Raw genomic sequence first — 17739 nt, forward strand, 5'->3', positions numbered from 1 at the left:
CACAGAAGGAGGTTGATGCAACCACAGGAATCGATTATTTGAAGCCATCTGAAGAAGTTCTGTTAGCAGATCGCAACAAGCAGAGGAAACCACAAACATGTGGAAGGTGCTGCTCAGGTCAGATGGGTGCAAAATGCAAACTTTAGGCCAACATACAAATCTATGAATGAAATAAAATGAATAATGCATATCAGCCTAAACAAACCATTTCCATTCGGAACCACAGTGGCAGAAGCATCATGCTGTGGGAAAAATACTAACAATTATATTTCTCCTATAAGGGTTCTATGTTTCCTGTCAAAGTTTCATACTTTTCCAGATTTAAATTTTAAGCATACATTTACTGTGAATTTGGTGCATATATTTATACGTTGGTCAGAAATTAAATACAGAACCAGCAAACGTCTGGAAACTCTTTTACTTTTACACCCTTTTCCTATATTGATGAAGACTTGGAAAATACTTAAGGCTTTCCAACACCTTGCCTTCTGAACCTGTGCTTTAATTATTTGGAGTTTGTCTGAAAATAATTTGACCTACAGGATCCTGAGTTGTGATAACTACGAAGCATCCAATCATGGTTTTTAAAAAGTGGCGTAAAATGTCTACAAACATTATAAACGCAAAGTAATTGGGTAGACACCAAGTCTACATTTATGACTAGGCTTAAAACTTTCCCTTCTGACAAAGCTTATAGTTAGAGTGGCTCATGTTACCCTGAGCTGTCTCTGTAGTTATGCTGCTATTGGCTTAGGCTGCTGGAGGACATCAGGGCCTATTTTACTCACTCTGCTGAGTTCTCCTGTTCTCTAATTTGCATTTTTTATTTAAATTTTTTGTTCTCTTTTTCTCTTCATAGAAGGTACACCTGGTCTGGCGTTCTGTTAGCTGTGACATCATCCAGGAGAGACAGATCATCCACTATTACCACATAATGTAGAAAGGATTCCTGGGTCAATGTGTGCTTCTGTGCTTTCTGTATCTCTGCTCTGTCTTCTCTAAGCCCCAGTGAGTTGAGGCAGATGAGCGTTCACACTGAGCCTGGTTCTGGTGGACGTTTTCCTCCCTGTGAAGTTTTCCTCTCCACTGTCGCTTCATGCATGCTCAGTATGAGGGATTGCTGCAAAGCCATCAGCAATGCAGACGACTGTCCACTGTGGCTCTACGCTCTTTCAGGAGTGAATGCTGCTTGTCAAGATTCAATGCTATCTGTTGAGTTTTTTACTTAGAAAGGAAACTTTTTGACCAATCTGTCTGATTTGATTGTACATTGGTGCTATATAAATAAAATTTAATTGAATTGTTTTTCAGAGATTCATGTTTATCTAATAGAAAATCAAATGTGAAATGGGCTAAAAAACAAGATTTATGTTCTATATCCAGTCAACATAAAAAACTCAATGCTTTGTAATTTATTTTAAGAGGAACTCTTTGTTCCAAATAGATATTTGTTTATACCGAATTTTAGTGGCACGTTAAAACAAAAGCGGATCGTTCCCTCTATGACAAACAAGCAGTGAGACAGAGCCAGGTGGTAACTGTGGTTTGAATGTTGATTTATTGTTTTTCCCACTGCGCACCCCCCTCCCTGTGTGAAAGCCTAATCTGAAAGGAGGAGGAAACAGGCCACTATAACGCCACATCAGCACATTTATTGACAAGGCTACGCATTCAGTCTCAACACCTTCACTATGCATTGGTATGGCACTCTGCGTGGCCTCGGAGTAACACGCTAGCATGACGAGGCCGCTTCTGAGACGACCCCGGCAGCAGGAGGGTCCAGTGAGCCGAGGCTCGGGAGTTGGTGAGTCCAGAAAAATTAGGCAGTATTACTAAATGTCAGGTTCCACAGAGAAGACAATGGGGTAAAGAGATCGTGAGGGACAAAGAGACGCAGCTTAAATATCTTCTGTCTCCCTCAACGTGGCTGCTGATCCACAAGGCGTGTTGGTATGATGTCGCTGTAGCTGAAAGTCGAGGCTCGAGACGAACCCGAGATTCACAGTGAGGCCGTCGTCCTTCTCCAGTCAGATGCACCGCTCCTCTCCGCGCCTCCTTCCACACAAAAACGGATCGACTGCAAAACAGAACGCAAACCAGGGCCGGTCATCGACTGTGCTCTTATGACGCTCAGGTTACGACGTTTGGAACGAATAGAAAAGTTCTCATTTGATTATACTGTGTGTGTGTTTTTTTTTCTTTTTTAGGGGTACCCAACAATAAAACCAGAAGCAAAATGAATGGTTTGCTGCATGAAAGTCGAAAATATTCTCCAGGTTATTGGAGACCAGATTTTCTATTTGAAAATGTTTATTTTTATTAACCTTTATTGGCACTCTGTAAATCATTCTGGACATTTTGAGTAAAAAAAGATTAGAACCAGACCAACCTAGATCAGCATCAGCACTCATTTTTACATTAGGTTTTAACTATTCTACACTAAACACTAATTCGTAATAAAAAAAATAAAAAAAAGATAATGATTGACTGAAATAATAAAAATATAGACAACTGTGACGGATATTTGATACCAATATTCTGTTTCAGATTAAAAAAAAGAAGGTTAAGAACCAAAAAGTTCAGCCTAAAATACTATCTGCCCCTTCAGTTTTTTGATTAAGTTTTAATAAGCGTTTATTTGCATCTTCTGCACTCAAAATAAAAAATGTAATGGGAAAAATGTTTTTGAATGTTACTCTGTGATGTTTTGAATGACAGTCAATTAAATACAAAACTTAAAAAAGAAGCTTATATCAAACAATGTTTCCCCCTTTAGAAACAAAAAAAAAAAAAAAAAAATCAAGATACTTGAACATTTTCCATTATATCATTTTCCATACCATTTTATATAGTTTACCATTTAATATACCATGTTTTTTTATTTTCCATAACATTGTATCATCTATTTTACATTTTCAATACATTTTCTTTACCATTTATTTCAGATTCCTTTTCATTTAATTTTAGACAGCATCTTAAATACAAATTACTATATTATTTTATTGTTGCCATAGTATCGTATATGCACCATTTTGTAATATGTATCATATTAAATGTAAACAATTTATAATATATTTTTCCAGTAGCTATATAAAAATATATATATTTGACCATGTTATGTCATATTTTCCATACTTATCCTCACTTGAGAAAATATAAAAAGGAAACTCTACTTTTTTTAGAGTTTACGACTGAATAATAAACCTGTGATGAAGGCTTTTTAACCACACAGCACAAACATGCATTTTTTATGATAGCTTATGCCTTATGTAGATTAAAACGGTTTATAAATACATTTATAAATCTATAAAAAGATGAATACATCACATTACTTTACCCTATCAGTAAAAACTACTCCAATAAATCCAGTTTAATGTCAGGCTGAACTAATCTGAACAGCGAACAGAACTCACATGCGTAGCGGACTACAGATCTCCGAGGGGAATGATTTCTTCGTTGATAAAAAACTCAATGGTCTCCTCCTCCCAGTCGTCCACGTTGCTGTCCAGCTCATCGGTGTCCACACCTGAAGACACGAGGACAACCCCGCATTTTAACAACTAGTCTCAAAGCCCACACAGGGGTAAGTGGCGGTGAAAACAAAAAGCCGGTGATTTCCCACCTCCTCTGAGCTCCAGGCGGAGGCTCTTCTGTTCCTGATAGAGCTGCTGCGCCGCCTCCCGGTAGCGACGGTACTCCTCCATCATGGCCCGGCGCTTGTCCACCAGCTCCTGCGCTCATACAGACACACGGAGCTTCGTGAGAACTGTTACTTTTGTTAGACTCTCAGCCATCAACCATCTAAAACATACGTGTCAAACTCAAGGCCCGCGGGCCGAATCCGGCCCATCAAGGCAATTTATCTGGCCCTTAAGAGCCAAAAAAAAAAAAAAAGCATATAGAGGCATGTATTCTGTGTATAAAATGGCTAAAACTGCACCTCCTGTAGAAAACATTGATTTTTTTTCCACTGCCATTAGATGTTAGTTTTTCCACAACACATTAAAACAACCCAGAAATGTCCAAAAGATAGAATGATGAGCGTTTAAAGTGTAACTCATCCCAACGTCAACTTTTTATTTTGTAGCTAAACTGTATAAACTGAGCCTAGGGGTGCTAGTTTTATGTTACTATGAATTTTTTTTTACATTTTTGTGTGAACTGAAATGAAATTATGAAATCAAAAGTGTCATCTATACAGGTGGAACCGGCCCTTTTAATGACTTTATGGTGCCAAAGTGGCCCAATATAAAAATGAGTTTGACACCCCTGATCTAAAAGTACCCAAATACTTTAGGATCAGACATCTGGCTCCAAAAGAAAAACAAGTATTTACAGTCCTGTAACTCAACCCCTTCTAAAATCATAATGCCACCCCCAGACAAATTTGAGAAATTCCAGTTTTGGCAAGCAAATTAACATTTAATCGCTAGACTGCATATTAATTACTAATATCTGCAACATAATTTTGATTCTTATTTAAAATATCTGTAATTCGATTTTGACTCGTCAAATATCTAATTACATATATATGCAGTTCAGTTTTGCCCAATAAGATTCAAACTATTTTGTCATTCATGTGACGTTTGTCACCATAGATATCTGTAATTAAGTTCTGACTAGTCAGAATATCATTAGCTATTTTGTAAATCAAAATTCATACCAGTCACAGTGACATTATGACTAGTCAAAATGGTGTTATAGATATCTGTAATGGTTCCGGATTGTTAAACTTACTGATTAAATGTTAAAATGGCTTGCCATATTCCCACAGCGGCAGAGCAACACCTCAGTTTCTCCAAATTAAGTTACCAAAACTTTTGAACCAATGGATTAATGTGGATTAAAAATTCAATGCAAGACCACCATTTAACCCTCGGAGGGCACCACGTTAACAATTTTAGACAAAATATGCACTAATTTGTCAAAATAATGAACTAGGATATGAAGACAGCCATGTTGATTTGGGGGTAAGTTGCCCTTTAAAGAAACATTTCTGATGGTAAAACCCAGAAGAACTTCAGTCCTAAAGACATACTGAAACTAAAAATACAAATTTGAACAAATAATCTATACTAGATATATCTATAATGTTGAGGCTTTAAATATGGAACCTGCAAAAACCATCCGAGAGAAAGATGGATGCATAGAGGACGAGATCAAACGTTCATCCAGCTGCTTTTCCAAACTTATCCAGATCTGGGAATAACTGCATCAAATTTCCCAATATGAAGGAGAAAACCTGTAAAGAGCTTAAATATCAGGAAAAGTAGAAACAAATCCTACCTTTGAAGCCTTGGACTGGCTCAGACGATCCTTCTGCTCAAAGATCTTGGAATATTTCTTCAGATCTTTTTTGATGGTCTGTAAGAGATTCAACATTTTTAATCCACAGAAGGTTTAACAGAAGGCTCTCCAGCTTGTATAAAAGCAGAAGACGCTGCATCTCAGGCTCAGGTACCTTGATCTCCTCCACGCTGAGCAGAGTCGGAGGTCTGGGTCTCCAGAGCAGCTGGCAGAAGCGATCCTTGTTGTTCTTCTGAAGGAGGCGTCCCTGGAAAGTCCACAGCCAGTAGGCGTTGTCCACCTGAGAGGACGAAGAGGCCGTTAGTCCTGAGAGCGTGCGCCCCGTCGTCAGGCAGCAGGAGGCGGCGCAGTACCTTGTGGCTCCACCAGGAGACGGAGGTGACGACGTATCGGCCCGTCGGGTCCCACTCCACGTCGGAGGCCATGTAGTGCTCTGCTATGTTCATCATGGTGCAGTCCGAGGTGTCCACGAAGGCGAGGGCTCCGTTCATACTGAACACAGACATCAAACATGAAGATGGGAACGTCTGCAGGCGCTCCATCGGCGCCGAGAAGGAACGCACCTTCAGGGCCTCAGAACAGCATTAGAATCAGGAGCTTAGCTCTCATATGAGGTGTCAGAAAATTGTTTGGCGTGTCATCAGCGGCCGCTTGTGTTCGTTTCACGCAAACACGGCGTCTCAGTCTCACCTCCTGAGTCCGGCCAGCACCAGGAACTGTCCCTGCGGGCTCCAGAAGATGCTGTTGGCCTGCTGCTTGTCAAACATCTCTGCCAACAGAACAGAAACGCCACATTTACCGGAGCTCGGATCGGTTTGTAATGAGGAAGCTTTCGTCTGCATGTATCGGATTCACTCACTTATGAGCTCAATCTTGCCGTTGTTCTTGACGTGGTAGAAGGAGGAGTTGATTCTGGGAGACTCTCCGTGGAGAACGGCAAACTTGCTGCCGTTGGGCTCCCAAGCAAACGCAATGATGCTCTCTGAACAGAAAAGATTTTTTTTATTTTTTTTTTTAAACAGTCAAACCTCTCCAGATTACACGGTACATTTATGCGAGATACTTCCACGGTGATCTGGGTTTAAACCCTCAACTGACCACAACCCCAAAATAGAAGAAAGAGCTAAAGTACCGCATTACCTATAAGTCAAACTTTTTTTTCTCCATACTTTGGCCGAGCCTGCGACTTTTAGTCAGGTGTGACATATCAAATTTAAATGGTAAATTATATTGATCAGCATGAAACAAAGAGTAAACATTACCGTCTATAACCACAAGAGGGCTCACTAAGCTTGTGAAAACTATTTGCTGCTCTTGTACCACTTAAACATTAATTGAAACATTAACTTATAGACAACAAAGACCACGTTGTTTCAGTCTGCATTCAGGCAGCAGAGCGTTGAGTGGTGCAGCTCCAAGGGCCCAGACCGTGACAGAACCCTATTATTGGGCTGTCCATGAAGCTAATAAGCAGCTAGCGTTAGCTTACAGCTCTGTTGTCTGGGCGGTTTACAACTTCACTGATGCACGTGAGCTTTATGTTGCTCTCAAATATCCGTGTCGTACTGTTAGCTTAGCGCGTAGCACCGCTACACTGGTAATAACTTTCCCAGTTGAAGTTGCTAGCTTGTTATGCTAATTTACCCCATTAATCCTCCCAGGTATTAATCATGTCATTCAGCCTGTTGTGGATGCAGCTGTGCAATTGAATAACTTGCCTTACCAGATTAAATGTCAGTTTTTAGTCTTGATTGTGTGAAATAAATGTCAAAATAAATGCAAAATATTCTGGAGAAACTTAGAGTACATAATACAAGTAGGAGAAAGACAAATGGACCGAACAGGAGCCCACAAACTTTACAATATAAAATAATCATTTTTGGTTTCTTCAAGCTAAATAAAACTTTAGAGCCACAAATGTTGCACAAGCCTTTGAGGGAAAAAAAAAAACAACAACTTTGAACAAAATTGCAATATCTATTGCAGGAAATTTATTGTAAATAAAAAAATGAAATAAATAGCGTTTTATATCTATTTTTAGGTTTTAAAATACCAAAAATTTAAAACTTTTACCAAAAATTTTTTGCTGACATTTGTGGAAAAACATTTTTCAACCTAAAGACTAAAAATAGAAATCAAATTACTGGTATTTTTTGGTGTTGTTCTGTTGTGGTAATTCAACTAATTTCTTCAATGAAAAGAAATCCTGAGAAACTGTTAAAATCTGCATTTGCTATTCAATCTTATTTAAAAACATAAGTTGGATCTTTTCCAGTTTGAACCAAACTTATTAAGAGCTACGGAGCCCTGGGACGGACAGAGGAGTGTAGAAATGGTCCAGACTTTTACACAATTAATAAAAAAGGAAATAAATTGGAAATCCAACTTCTTTTCAAAACTTGGTTTTGTTTTCCACATTTATCCAAACGTGGAAAACACTCAAAACAATTCCAGATGTTTCCAATCCAGAAGCCATTTCTATTATTATTTGGAGGGAAGCTTTCATACCTTTCATCTCCACCACATCCACAGGAACTTGTTTCTCCCTCATTCGGAAGATTTCAAAGTTGGTTACAACGCCCTGAAACGTGCACAACGAACACAAAGGGAAAGAAAACAATATTTTAGATTATTTTGGGGGGTGTAATTTTTAACCAAATATCTGAGCCGTTCCTTTTTTTATTCTTTGTGAGCACCTGTGTTCCTTTGGGAGTCCTGTCCACCTTCACGCACAGATAATCCCCGTTCCTCTGCCAGTGCAGCTTGCAGTCGACGACGTTGAAGAGATTACGGACACGGATCTCCTGCCGGGAAGGGAACTGCATCAGAGTCACTCTAGCGGGGATGTCCTTGTCCTCGGGTACCCAGAAGGCGATGATGTTGTCACCAGGAGACCAAGAGAAGTCCCTGCAGACACACCCACACAAATACTCACAACGCCCGACAAAGAGCCACAACAAGGCCAAAAAGCCAAAATACAGAGAAGTCTTACTTGATCCCAGTGATCTTCAGACTTTTCTTGTCCAACAAGCCCATTGACTGAAATAAAGAAGTATTAATATTTCTTTAGGGTCACGTTTGCACTCGTTTTAAAAAGATACAACTCTGATTTTGAGATTGCCTACTGGGGTTTCGTAGATGCTTAGCGTGTCCGTGGTCATCCTCGCAAAGAACTTCCCATCATGACTCCACCTGAAAGCAAATATTTACGATTATACCCATCGCTGCCAGAGAGAAAACCCTTTGTTATTCGTAGAACAATAAAAACAAGAAGGCTGGGCTCTAACTTGAATATGGGCCAGTGGGCGGAGCTCTCGCAGTGGAAGCCTCTCTTCTTCTGCCCCGTCAGGATGTCCCAGATGATGATGGCCTGTGGATCCTCCTTGGTGTCCATCAACGGACTGAAGGTCACTACGTACCTAAAAGGCAGCAGCACAAAGGGAAGCTTGAGACCGCCAGTTATGGCTCGAGTTAAACTTTACCGGGGATTCACCGTGCTTGAAGGATCTCACACCGGTGTCTGGTCGTAAAGTACATAATGCCAGGGATTCACCTAAATGGTCCTGTGAAAGGCGCGGCTCCGCTTTGCTAACGAGAACCTTAATTACCCTGAATCTCCTGCTTAGTCTCCTCTGGGTCTGCATGGCGCTCATGCTGAGTGGATTGATCCTCCGCAAATATACGTGCAAGAACGCTGCCGCAACACTAGATTGTGCGCTACCGCTGCTGAGTTTTCATTAAACTAGTTAATCTGTTAATTTGCTGCTGCACCCGAGAATATTTGATGAGACTAGCGAACAATATTTAACCCCTTGAGTCGAGGCTAGCCTCAGAATGGGTCAGGAAATGGCTAAATTACACCAGAATATGCTTAGTTTCTGAATATTTTAAAGAACAACAGCCAGTTTTCCACAAGAGTGCAAAGCAACCCACTGCTAAACTGGGCAGGAGTGAAGGGGGAAAAAAAGTTAGAAGCTAAAAGAAGTTTGTAACATCCCCAAATTAATAAATAAAGCTAGCCTGATGTATCCCGACTCCCAAAGCAGCCATAACCACGCAGCCTAGAAGCAGCTCCTTTCTGTCTGCTTTGTGAAATAAAAATCAACGAATGATAATATCCTGGCAGCTGATTGCTTTGACTTTTATCTTGGAACATGAACTGCTAAATGTTGTAACTCTGCTGCCTCACCGTCCACAGACAAGCTGAATGAAAATCGCACAACCCTCCAGTGAGCTGCATCTAAAATGCTAATATATCCAGTTGCTCTTCCTTTTTTAAACATACTACATATATTTAAAATGATAAATGCATTAAAAACATGTTTATATTACATAAAGTTTAGGTGAGGCCTGACTTTTCTAGTTCAAAAGTGAGTCCAGGTCAGTGGGTCTTGACCGGATGAAACACATGGATGCGGTTCTGCTGGAAAAACATTGTACAATTTTTTTGTTACACACATTCAGAGACGATATCAAAGCAACGGGGACGCCTGCTGGAGACTTTGCGGGTCTAAAGGAGCCAACCACTTCCATGTTTTCTGTGACTGCCAGGTAATAAAACCAAATTGGGGCGAGTTCCACAAACATATTGAAAATATATTCAATGTAAACATTCCATTCAAATGTGAATCGTATTTGGGCAACTTACATTTGGACCAATAAAGACAAAAAACTGCTGGCTACACTGCTGGCAGCCAGTAAGAAGACCATCACAAGAAAATGGCTAAAACCAGAGCCACCCACTATCCATGAATGGATTGAAATTGTTTATCAGATTTGTGTTATGGAAAAGATTTATTTTTCCCTCCAAGTTGAAAAACATTTTGTAAGATCTGGACCAAATGGACTGAGTATGTAAAACAATTAGATCCGACTTCATTTGATTGTTCTTGTGAATTATGTGTCTAGACATCTTATGTTCTTGTGGTTTTTATTGCTCGAGGTGGTGCAACTCCCATTATTGTTCAATTCTGTTCATTTTTGTTATAGTTTACAACTAAGTTAGTAATAGTCTGTAAACGAAAATACCAGAAAGGCAGCATGGACAAAATTACTTGGACTCTCCGTTTATATCCTCAGGTACGATCTTAAATGGATAAAGCTGTAATTAATGAATGTGATGGAAATCTGTCTAAATAAAAAAATAATAACGTGAGTACAAGTAGCCCTTTGCATGATGGCACCGATGAATTAACTCTAAACTTCTAAGAGGTTAGTGACCCCTGCTGTAGTGTAAAATAGCGATTGTCGTCATTTTGACCAGGGTGTGCCATGCAGAAGGGTTAAAAATGATTTATGACTTGAGAAAGCGACAAATTAACACGAGTGTCAAATGTAGAGATTTACCTCTCACACGGTGAGAAGTCGATGAGGGACACGCCTTGATGACTGAACCTCTGGATCTGTTTGAACTTCTCTCCGCCCCACAATGCAATGCCCCGCTGATGGAAGGTGGCCAGGTAGGTACCTTTGGGGGACCAGCGAACGTACGTCTCCGTCCAGCGCTGCGTCGAAAAAAAAAAGCAAACATTGAAGGCGTCCGCGCGTCCTCACAAACGACGCCCGACGTCCGGCTGCTGCTGCTTACTCACCGCCCGCTCCTCGGCCAAGATGGGATCTTTGGCGTCATTCGCGAAAATGGCCGTCCTCTCCCCGGCTTCGTAGATGACGCTGTACTGGTCACGGCAGTCCGAATCCTCAATCCAGTGGCGCATGTTACCCTGAACACAAAACCAGCGTCACAAAAAAAAGACCTATTTCCTAATAAAATGACCCAAAGAGATGATCAACTGACAAAATCTTTGAAGGGCTGTTTCTCTGGAGCCTCCCACTCATCGCTGATGTTCATGTACCTGAAAACAAGATTAGAAAGGAAGGGATTAGTGGCGAACGTGATGCTGATCCATGTCTGCATGCAGCTGGCCGGCGGCTCCCGTACTTATCAAAGTCGGTGAAGAGGTTGACTCTGAACGTATGCTGTTTGTCCAGTTTGTAGCCGTCTGCGTTCTTCACGGCCTCCAGCGCCTGAGTGGGAGCGGCGTACTCCAGGAAGATGTACCTACAACACAGAAAGAGTCCGCTTTACCTCCTAAAGTCCAGCGTAAAAGGCGACAAGCAGCGCGAGGGCCGGAGAGACTCGGCCCCGCCGTACCCTTTGGTCAGGCCGTCGGCCTCCGGGTAAAACTCGGTGGTGATCTTGCCGAACTTGGAGAAGATCTTGTGTATGACGTTCTTGAGCTTTTCCAGCCGCTCGGGGCCGACCTGCGGGACGTTGTCCACGACCACCACCGAGTCGATGCCGTCGGCCTCCTGGGGTTTCTCCCGCAGGATGTCCTCCAGGAGCTCTGAGGCGTTCACAGAAAAAGAGGAAAATGAGGCAGCGAAGCAGGACTAATAAATAAATGAACCGCTGCACTTCTTAAAGATAGATAAAACATGTTTCAGATTTCAATGGACAGAAACGTTTTTACTTGTTTAATTATAAAAACATCTGACTCGCTGCAAAAGATAAACCTTTTTACTATGACTTATTTGAAAAACCACCATCAAAATATTATCCTTAGGTTTCATAAGTAGGTTATGCACCAAGTTGAGTCAAAGCAATAGTTTAGGATATTTAAAGTTTTAAAACTTTTATCATCTGTATTGTATAAATGAAGCACCCCGCCCCCTGGAATGTCTCTAATGCCAGGAAAGAGATTTATGAGTAACAATAATAATAATAATAATAATAAAAAAAGGAAAAAAAGTTAGATTTTTTAAATCACTTTGCGCATAAGTTTAATAGTTTCTGTCAAAGCAATATAAAAATGTGCTGATGCTTTTCAACTCAATATTTAAAAAGGCAAAAATAAAGGAGGCACTTATCACTCAGTTTTTCCTGTTTATTGGTCAATAGGTCAAACATAGTAAAAAAATATTTTTTAACATTAAATACACCAAAACTAGAATGTCCCCAAATTTTATTTTTATTTTATATATATAGACACACACACACACACTTTTTAAAGGACCTGCAGCAATTCTGTCTTTCGTGCTATGTTTAGAAATTTAGTTTCTACACAATTTCTTTTTTACCCACCTATCCATTTTCTAACCCGCTTAGTCCCTCATTATTTTTTTAATTGCAATAGTTTCTCTGCATGCTTATTCATCCACTCTGTAAAAACTTAGACCAAGACAGTCTTTTCTTAATAAATACCTTTACTCTAACACAAAAAAGTTGGATTCAGAAAACAGCAAAAACTGCAATATTTAAGACTCGTCAAAGGTTGACTAGATCACGTGTCAAACTCAAGGCCCGCGGGCCGAATCTGGTCCATCAAGGCAATTTATCCGTCTCTCAATCGCCACAAAAGGCTTATGTCAAAATAGAGGCATTTATCCTTTAAAGTGTATAAAGTAGCTAAAACTGGGCCTCTTGTAGCAAATGTTGATTTAAAAAAAATTGTGTAGTAACAGCATCCTGCCACTAGATGTCAGTTTTTCCACAACACATTAAAACAGCCCAGAAATGTCCAAATAGAGAAAAAGTGATGCAGAATGATGAGTTTAAAGTGCAACTCACCCCAATATCAACTAATTTTGCAGATAAACTGTATAAACTGGGCCTAAAGGTGCTACTTTTATGTTACTATCAATTTATTTTACATTTTTATGTGAACTGAAATTAAATTCTGAAATCAAAAGTGTCATCTACACAGGTGCACCAGCACTTATAATTACTTCGTGATGCCAAAGTGGCTCAATAAAGAAATTAGTTTGACATTACTGGACCAGATTATTCTCCACCATGAGCAGAATCGTTCAAACCCAGTTTGCATCATGTGGAAGATTTATCTTATTTGCAAAAAATTAAATAAAAAAGGGCAAAATTGGTTATTTTTTGCCACAATATTTAAGATTCTTCAAACATGCACTGGAAAGACAATTTTACAATAATGGCAGCATGGCTCAAACCCAACTGTAGGCAAGAATCTTTTACTGTAGCTTTATTTAAAAGAGTGGAAACCATTTAACAAGTTGGTGACACTGAAGGCTCTTTTTTTTTTGTAATACTGGCTACTGTAAAACGCAAAAGTGTATCCACGGATAGAGAATAATTAAGTTCAATTAAATGTCTTACAGGGTGCATCACTAGCTGCTTCTAGAGCTAAACAGAGCAGATGACATTATACAAGCCGGGGGGAAACGAGGATTACAATCTAAAGTATTACCAGATGTTTCATTAAACCATGTAAGGGGAAGGTCTGAGTTTCAATTTTTAAAGAAAAAAAATCCTCCATCAAACAATTTACCAGGATTTAAAAATATAAAAAAAAGTGTAACATTTTTTTAAAATAAAAGTAAAAAGACAGCTGCAGCATCCCGTAGAGATAAAGCTGTCTGGGTTCTGGGTGAGGCTCAAACGGTCGATTAAAAGAAGGGGGAAAATCCTCCGAAAATATTTAAAGATATTTAAAAAAGGAATATACTAAACATTAAGACATAAATACAGTCAGTAAGTCCGAGTACCCTAAATATGATGAAATACAGCCGGTTATCCGATCATCTAAATAATTAACACAGCCGGTATCCTAGCTAACGGTTAGCGACAGGCCGGAAAGCCGGCGTTTTTCCTGCCGCCGCTCACCCTCATCCTCGATGTCATCCTCGAAGTCCTCCGGGTCGCTGAAGGAGGGCTCCTCCTCCTCTTCCTCGTACTCGGGGTCATCCACCATGGCCACCGTGTCTTGCATTTACCGGGACCGAGAGACCGAACGTCTGTCTAAGAGAGAGCGGGATCCCTGCAAAACGTGAGGCTAGCGACGCTCGACCGGTGCGGCACCATGTGCGAAAATGGACGAAGAGGCGGAAACGGGCCACCGGAAGCTCCTCGGAGGTGCGCGAGAGCGCTGCGTGGGAAACACAGATCTATAAACTATCAGGATGGGCAACGGGCGGCGGACATTCATGTTTCTTCACCCCTACGGATTGATTAGAGATCTGAAATCTGACGCTGCTTTTTTTTATTTGCGGAGAATTTACTTCCCGCGAGATAAAGTCAAGCTTAAACTGAAAGAAATCTATGAAACGAAGGTGTGTTTTAGCTAGCCGCGGCGCTTGGAGTTAAACCGAATGTCAAAATAACTTTATTAAGTGTTATAAAGCGCTGGTCCCATGGACAGCGAGTGTGTTTCAATCCTGCCCCGGGTCTGTGAGGTGCTGGCGGCGTCAGGAAGCTCTTTGCCCGATGACACCAGTCTGGAAAAACTGCTCGACTGGCTCACAACCATCACGCAGACTGGTCAGTAGGACTTTCATCAGTTTATGTTAAAGAAAGGTTAATTGGAGACCTTCCATTTATTTAATAAAAACTAATATTATTGCAATTTGATCATGTTGATCATACCGAACCTTGCAGAAGTATGCTGGTGAAGATTCTCAGTCATCCAGGTCATGGTCATTCCAATAAAAAGTAAAAAACAAAGCAACTGGACTTGTTTTTCGTAGTTGACTTGTTTTTTAACTATGAAAAACAAGTCCACTTGCAGAAGTAGTTTTACCATTTGAACTTTTGCAAGTTATATGTTACTGGTACACCCAAATAAATCTGAAAGTGTGGCATGCTTTTGTATCTACCCCCATTTACTCGTATCCCCTTAAATAAAATAACCCCAGGACTCAGAAGTCACCTAATAAATAAATGGAGTTCACCTGTATGTATTACGCTGCGTTAATCCAACTCTTCTGTTCCTTCCACCTCACCATTATTCACTACTTTGTGTCAGTCTTTTATGTTCCAGTAAAAAGCAATGAGGTCGGTCTGAAGTTCTTGCACAGCAAGATGTGAAATAGTTCAATAGTTCTATGAGATTTCAACGAAAAAAAAAAAAATGGATTGCATGAACTCACTAGCCTGAAAGAAGTTATTGTGCATCATTTTTTTTGGTGTTTTTTCTCTTCCTGAAGGCGTATCTCTGCTGGAGGCCTGCCCATGTCTGCTTGATTTCCTATCCAACGTAGCCCTCAACGCAGCCCCAGGCCCCGGCATCCTTTCTTTCACTCTGAAACTCGCTGGCTTGATCGGGGGTTCTGAGGACGGCTTTAAAGCGCTGGAGGTAGGACTAAAGACAACCAAACAATCGTCATCCGTGTATCCCTTTCCCTCATCCCCCCATCGCTGTATCTACTCTGCAGGAGTGCTCTGTGTTGGAGCTGGTCTTTGCTCCTCATCACTGGCAAGAATCAGGACTTTGGGAGGATCCATCCCTGCGGATTGGCTGGATCCAGGGCCTAAAGGCGATTCTGCAGCACTCCAAAGCTCTCGGGTTTTTTGTGCAAGCAGGTAATTCGGCGCGTCGGATATCTGGCTTTCCTTTTGTTCGCTTTGCTTGATAAAACAGTTTTACAAGAAAGCTGGCGGTGTTCCTTTATTCTCCACAGATCTCCTTGAACCCCTCCTGCAGCTTCAGACAGACTCAAGCCTATTTGTGGCCTCGGCTGCCAATCAGACGCTCGCTCACGTCCTGCTCCTCTGTCAGTCTCTGTCCTCTGTGGGGCGTGACGGCACGAATAAAAGGGACGTAGAACACAACGGCGTGGGAGTGGAAACCAACCAAAATTGCAGCGGCGTCGTCTCAAAGGTCTCGGAATACCTCAACGAGTCTCTGGTCCCGAGGGAAACTTCCCGACTTCCTCACAGCCAGCAGATCCTCAAACTACTGAGCCAGCTCCTGGTCCAGGTCAGGCCTCCTCTGCGGGAAACGCTGCTGCGGGCCGTCTTAGACTCCCTGGAGGAACTGGCGACTAAAAGCTGCAGTCAGCTCACCCTACCTCTGGTGGACGTCCTTCTAGCTGCAAACAGGTATGATTGTGTAGTCTGACAACAGTGGGGACTTTAAACCGCTGCTGATCCACTGCTTCATTAGAATTTGCAACGTGTAACTTTTGCAATAAACTAAAACTTATTGCAGTCAAAGCAGTTCTTCAACGATAACATTTGCGATAAATGGTGCTACTCTACAATTGTCTTAGCTTTGAAGAAGCAAATGCATAAAGTAGTCATTCTGCATCGCTCTCAGGCAGCATGTTTGTCATTTTTGCAGTTTTTGTGGAGCTGAAAGAAGGAAGTACTAGAAACCCGTTTTAAAATGGGATTAAAATTAAAGTCAAAGTATCTTTAGCGGTCTCCGTTGGGAGAAACTTCGTTTGGACATATGGCTCTGCTGCAACGACACACGTCACACTCGTCTGTAACTTCACTTAAATAAATTTAATATAAGCATTGCTTACAAAAAAGTATTCATTTAATAATGAGCACTATTCACTAAAACTGTTCTTTAAAAAAGCAATTGGTTTAAAAGCTAATTTGAAAACCATGAAAAGAAGGCAAAATTTAGTATCCTCCTGGTTAAAGGGGTTAGGGTCATAGACATTATATACGTAGACGCGTCATTGGGCGGGTTCTGCCTATGCTGCGATGCGTCAGAGCGTCCGCCATCTTAAATGTGGCAAATCTGCAGTGACTCAGTCACTCAAACAGTATCAGAGGGACTTTAATCTCTGAATATACTTTGTATTCGTAGTATTTTAGTTTTTCTAATATTATAGGTTTATTTTCGTATCCCTTTAGCTTCATTCTCCTGAATTTATTCTCCTAAAGAATAAAAATATTTAAAACTAGAAAAAGCTGTTCCTACGCAACAGCGAGTAAGAATGCTAATATGCAGAATGATTTGAGAAGATGCAGAAGTCTCATGCAGAAGAGAAAAAAAGCTGAAAAACATTGAAGAATTTGAAAAATTTGAAGAAATTGAACAATTTGAAGTAATTTGTAGTAGTAGTAGTAGTAGTAGTATCAGTTGTAGTAGTAATAGTAGTAGTAGTAGTATCAGTAGTAGTAGTAGTAGTAGTAGTATCAGTAGTAGTAGAAGTAGTAGTAGTTGTGTCAGTAGTAGTGGTATCAGTAGTAGTAGTAGTTGTATCAGTTTTTAAAGAATTTGAAGGAATTTGAAGTAATTTGTAGTAGTAGTAGTAGTAGTATCAGTAGTAGTATTAGTAGTAGTAGTAGTATCAGTAGTATTAGAAGTAGTAGTAGTAGTATATCAGTAGTAGTAGTATCAGTAGTAGTAGTAGTTGTATCAGTTTTTAAAGAATTTGAAGAAATTTGAAGAATTTGAAGGAATTTGTAGTAGTAGTAGTAGTAGTAGTAGTATCAGTAGTACTAGTAGTAGCAGTTGTTGTATTAGTAGTAGTATCAGTAGTACTAGTAGTAGCAGTTGTTGTATTAGTAGTAGTAATAGTAGTAGTACCAGTAGTCGTAGGAGTAGTATCAGTAGTAGTAGTAGTAGTAGTATCAGTTTTTAAAGAATTTGAAGGAATTTGGAGAATTTGAAGGAATTTGTAATAGTAGTAGTAGTTGTAGTACTAGTAGTAGTAGTATCAGTAGTA

At 40.4% G+C, this 17739-nt stretch overlaps 2 protein-coding genes and 1 non-coding gene across 4 annotated transcripts in view; 1 reads left to right on the plus strand and 2 right to left on the minus strand.

Moving 5' to 3' along the window:
* Positions 1 to 1535: 1535 nt before the first annotated feature.
* Positions 1536 to 14166, minus strand: eif3ba (eukaryotic translation initiation factor 3, subunit Ba). The gene is made up of 19 exons (XM_012873879.3): positions 13940 to 14166; positions 11459 to 11651; positions 11246 to 11365; positions 11102 to 11159; positions 10899 to 11027; positions 10654 to 10811; positions 8595 to 8726; positions 8433 to 8499; positions 8300 to 8346; positions 8004 to 8214; positions 7816 to 7888; positions 6167 to 6289; positions 5998 to 6076; positions 5661 to 5799; positions 5462 to 5587; positions 5287 to 5364; positions 3623 to 3731; positions 3414 to 3526; positions 1536 to 2077 (listed from the first exon to the last, which is right to left on the minus strand). The coding sequence occupies exons 1-18, from the start codon at positions 14043 to 14045 to the stop codon at positions 3426 to 3428; spliced, it is 2049 nt and encodes a 682-aa protein (XP_012729333.2). The 5' UTR covers positions 14046 to 14166; the 3' UTR covers positions 1536 to 2077; positions 3414 to 3425.
* LOC118563257 lies at positions 5876 to 5956 on the minus strand. Its single transcript, XR_004931140.1, has one exon. It is a non-coding gene; the product is annotated as a small nucleolar RNA SNORD60 (small nucleolar RNA).
* A 98-nt stretch (positions 14167 to 14264) lies between the features above and the next one.
* brat1 (BRCA1-associated ATM activator 1) overlaps positions 14265 to 17739 on the plus strand; it is a 39454-nt gene continuing 35979 nt past the window's right edge. For both annotated transcript variants that reach the window (XM_012873877.3, XM_021322212.2), the window contains exons 1-4: positions 14265 to 14593; positions 15259 to 15407; positions 15487 to 15634; positions 15733 to 16153. In XM_012873877.3, the coding sequence (XP_012729331.2) occupies positions 14467 to 14593; positions 15259 to 15407; positions 15487 to 15634; positions 15733 to 16153 (845 nt within the window). In that variant the 5' untranslated portion in view covers positions 14265 to 14466. The remainder of the gene's footprint in view (positions 14594 to 15258; positions 15408 to 15486; positions 15635 to 15732; positions 16154 to 17739) is intronic.

This window comes from Fundulus heteroclitus, chromosome 5 (genome assembly GCF_011125445.2).
Source record: "Fundulus heteroclitus isolate FHET01 chromosome 5, MU-UCD_Fhet_4.1, whole genome shotgun sequence".
NCBI lineage: Eukaryota > Metazoa > Chordata > Actinopteri > Cyprinodontiformes > Fundulidae > Fundulus > Fundulus heteroclitus.